The sequence below is a fragment of the Rousettus aegyptiacus genome, unplaced genomic scaffold, assembly GCF_014176215.1.
Source record: "Rousettus aegyptiacus isolate mRouAeg1 unplaced genomic scaffold, mRouAeg1.p scaffold_m13_p_7, whole genome shotgun sequence".
In the NCBI taxonomy this organism is placed as follows: domain Eukaryota; kingdom Metazoa; phylum Chordata; class Mammalia; order Chiroptera; family Pteropodidae; genus Rousettus; species Rousettus aegyptiacus.
In genome coordinates, this window is record NW_023416310.1 from 107,078,616 (window position 1) to 107,083,068 (window position 4,453).

General features: G+C 39.2%; 1 protein-coding gene across 1 annotated transcript; it reads right to left on the reverse strand.

Moving 5' to 3' along the window:
* Positions 1–401: 401 nt before the first annotated feature.
* Positions 402–1,349, reverse strand: LOC107509372 (olfactory receptor 56-like). Its single transcript, XM_016141838.2, has one exon. The coding sequence runs from the start codon at positions 1,347–1,349 to the stop codon at positions 402–404; it is 948 nt and encodes a 315-aa protein (XP_015997324.2).
* Between the last annotated feature and the right edge of the window lie 3,104 nt (positions 1,350–4,453).

Genomic DNA, 4,453 nt, shown 5'->3' on the forward strand with positions numbered 1-4,453 from the left:
ATGGAATATGGAAGAAGGCTAGGTCCTACCCGAAAAGAATGATAGAGACAATTTCCGCCATCCAGAACGTTTTTATTTAAGATATCTATGTTTCTTATTCTGAATCATCAATTAAATAATATAGAGGTATGTAAAGGGAATAAGACAGTGCCCGCCACTTAGTAAGCCCTCAATAAAAGACAGTTACAACCAAAGAGAATTAAGAAATAGAGTGAATTTACTTCAAGGACTTTATAAACGATGAGTCACATGGAGGGATCCCTGCAAAATCCCCGTGAGGTAGGACAGGCATCATTGCTCCCATTTATTGATAAGGAAACAGACACCAACAAATGATGAGTGACTTACCAACATTACGCAACCGAGAGGTGGCAGCACCAAGCACAGGACGGCCTGGTCCTTCAGTGCTGGCTGCCAATCCTGCAACGGTCCAGCCCCTTCCTCAGGGCCCCCATCACCTCCCTGTTCCTCAAGCTATAAATGAGGGGATTGAGCATAGGGGTGAGAACTGTGTAGAAGATGGAGATCACCTTGTCATGGCTTGGGGCCCGGTAGCGTCTAGGTCTCAGGTAGATGAACATGGCTGCCCCGTAGAAGAGGGAGACAGCTGTCAGGTGGGAGGAACAGGTGGCCAGAGCCTTTCTACTGGCCTGAGCAGAGCGCATGTGGAGTACAGCCCTCAGAATGCGAGAATAGGAGGCCACGATGATGGAGAAAGGAAGGAGGAGCATGAAGACACAGCAAACAAATAGCGCGTGTTCAAAAATAGATGTGTCTATACAAGCCAACTTCAATAAGGACAGCACCTCACAGAAGAAGTGGTCCACATTCCTTGAACCACAGTAGTGTAAACTCATGGCTGCCACCATCTGGATCAAACCATCTAGTATCCCAAAAGCCCAGGAACTTCCAGCAATCTGGAGACAGACTCTCTGATTCATGAGGTTGGGATAGTGAAGTGGGTGACTAATGGCCACATAGCGGTCATAAGCCATGAGTCCCAGCAAGAGCCCTTCAGATCCTACAAGAGAGACAAAAAAGCCAATTTGTATGCCACAGCCCACAAAGGAGATGAACTTTGTGCCAGACAGGAAGTTGACCACCATCTTTGGCACAATGTCACAGACCAACATGAGGTCCATGAGGGAGAGCTGACTGAGGAAGAAGTACATGGGTGTGTGAAGTCGAGGATCTGTGAAGATGAGGAAGATGAGGAGGCCATTCCCGCAGAGGGCCACTGTGAAGACTCCCGTAACTGCAGAGAAGAGGACGAGGTCAGTCAGACTCTGGGAAAAGATGCCCAAGAGGATGAAGCCCTCTGTGGATGATTGGTTCAGCCACATCTCCATGGCTCTGTTGTTGTTCCTGTTCACCTAAGAATATGGACACAAAGTTTTGAAATGATAGGCTTTTCTTTATTGACCTCTGCATTGCATATCTTCATCCAGCTGTGCTGTTTGTCACTCATGAGGCCTTAACAACATAAACTTCAGGGCATTTCTTCATATCTCTATGACACAGCAGTAGGAGCTCTGTTAGTTCATAGAATGGTCCATGTATCTTTATTGGTGTGTATTCTTACCAAGAAGAGCAGAAATGGAGTTATTTTATGTGTCTTAGGACCTTTCTAAAAGCCAAGTCTCAGCTTTGTTATATGATATTGAGTCTTTTATGACAGCACACAGACTTGTTAAACTATCTCTAACAGGGCTGGACAACTTACATGTGTTATAGACAGGGAAGAGAATGAAATATGAGTTGTTCTTTAGTGTATACCTTTCTCTATGTTCGATAGTTTTATCATACTATCCATTCTGTTATGTTTATAATATAGGTAAAGGAAGTGCTCTCTAGTGTATCACATGAAAAGGAAAAATTGCTATTGGGTGCCATTGCTGTCAATTATATTGGGGTTTACAGGAAAGTTCAGAGTCAATGGGGAGAAGCAATGATTTGGTGTCCAAACCTCTTAAGAACAGTTCAATTGTATAGTGACTTTTAAAATAATCACAGGAACAGGGCCTTAGTAGATGTCGGCTAATAAACACATAGAGGGAATACCTGCCTATAAAGTCATCTTCAGGAGAAATCAAGCAGCTTTCTTTATATAAATTTTCTAACTAATATATTCCACCTGACATTCTAATTAAATGAGCATTTACACTTTGTTTTATAAGAGTTCCAATTAATTTATTTGGACTATTAATGAATGGGTATTTCTCTTGAGATTTGGTCAAGATCTTTTTTTAAATATATTATATGAAATGGAATCAGAAATATGGCCTGATTTTGCATGGACAAAAGCAAATCAAGAAATCAAAGTCATGCAAAAATCCCTTGAAAGTGGTGACAATATCTGAACCTAAAGCAAATAAAAAAAAATTAGAAGCAGCTGAATGGAAAACATTACCATATTTTGACTACAACTCTTTTATTGTCATCCTCACATTCTTACCCAGTTACCTCATCTTCACTATCAAAGGCTTTTCCACTTTTTTAGACTTATCCCTATTTTCTCTTTCATCAGTCCCCTTCTAATTTCATCTGTCTTTTCTGTCTCTTTCTCCATCCAGGGCTGCACTATCAAGCATTTTCATGGTTTTAGAAGTAGCACAGTAGTTTAGTATTCTTTCCTTAAATTTGTATTAGCTATCTATTGCTGTTAAACAAATAGCTCCACAGTTTAGCTGGTATTAGGTTTCATGTGAGGTTACCATAAAGCTATCCACCAGGCTGCAATAGGGAGGAGGCTCTACTCCAAGATCACCCATTGGCTGTTATTGGTCCTCTTTCCCTCTTTATAGGGTTTCCTCACTGCAGGGCAGTTGACTTCTCTCAGGCAGGGTGATCAAAGAGGTACTGAAAATAAAAACACACTACATAGAAGCTATATCTTATAACCTAATATCGAAAGTTACTTCCCAGGAATTCTGCTGAATTATATTCTTTAAAACTGAGTCACTAAATCTAACCACATTCATGAGGAGGGGAGCACACAAGGGCATGAATGCCAAAAAACAGGGACCAATGGGTACCATTTTAGAATCTGTCTATTATATCCTTCTACATTTAATCTCAAATCATGATTACTGATATAAATAAATTGGACTCTGGTTAATTTGAAAAGTTATTTTGTCAAATATGAAAGATGGTGATTTGTAAGTTGCCTAGAAACCAAAGAATCAAAGTTACTGAGTTTGTCAGCCTGTCTCTCACCCGCTGAAAAGAGGCAGATTTCTCTGCCTGGTCTAGTGACAGGCAAAATTCAATCAGTAAAAATAATGTATGACTTTTGCATTCCACATTACTCACATCCATTTTTCACTTGACTTGAAGTGATCCCACATTGAAGGCATAGTGATTGCTTAAAAATACTCTTGTTTGCAAATGAATAAATTGATGCAACAACGTGGATGGACCTAGAGGGGATTATGTTAAGTGACATTAGTCAGAGAAAGAAAAATACCATGTGGTTTCTCTTATATATGGAATCTAAAAAACAAAATAAATGGACAATCAAAACAGAAACAAATGCAGATATAGAGAATAAACTGACAGTTGCCAGATGGGATGGGGTATAGGTTTGGGTATAAAGGTGGAAGGACTTAAGAAGTACAAATTGGCATGCACAAAATAGTCACAGAGATGTAAAGTACAGCATAGGATTATAGTCAATAATATTGTAATAACTACGTATTCTGCCAGATGAATACTAGATTTATCAGGTGGATCACTCCATAAGCTATATGAATGTCTAACAACTATACTATAAACCTAAAACATGTATAATATTGAATGTCAACTGCAATTAAAAAAATAAAAAATAAAATTAATAATTTAAAAAAATTTTTTAAAGTGAGAAAATTGAGGCTCTGAGGAGTTGGCTGCATTGCCCAAGTTCACACGGTGAGTGAATGTGGAACCAAGACTTGAGAAGGAGCCTTTGTAATCTAAGTTCCAGATACTTTAAATTATATCAGGCAGTTTTGGGGCAAAAATATCCTTAGAAAGGAAAACTCCCTTATCTTGGAGCTTCTTAGTTGAGAACTTCCAATTCCCTTTCTGTGATTCTTGGCTCACTCAGCAGCCTTCTGATCCATAATCCGGACTCTTAAAAACTAGACACCTACCAGAGGGTAGAGCGGAGTGGGTAGGGGGAGGTAGACTGGGTAAAGTGGGTCAAATATGTGTAGACAGAAAGAAATCTAACTATGAGAGGTGAACAGAGTGTAAATATACATATGCCTTACTGTTAAAGTGTACAACTGAAACTTATTGGATTTCATTAACCAACATCACTATAAAAAATTAATTAATTAAAACATTTAATCAAAACATTTTAATTAATTATTAATTAACTTTTCTTCTGCCTTTTCTCTATGAAAGTCTCTCCCCTGCTTCCTGTCTATGGAGTTCTCCTAATCACCTTCTGTTGGATGCTGCCCAATTAGAG

Coding starts and splice junctions, on each gene's coding strand:
- LOC107509372 (XM_016141838.2), bottom strand. CDS start 1,349: ATGGAGATGTGGCTGAACCAATCATCCACAGAGGGCTTCATCCTCTTG.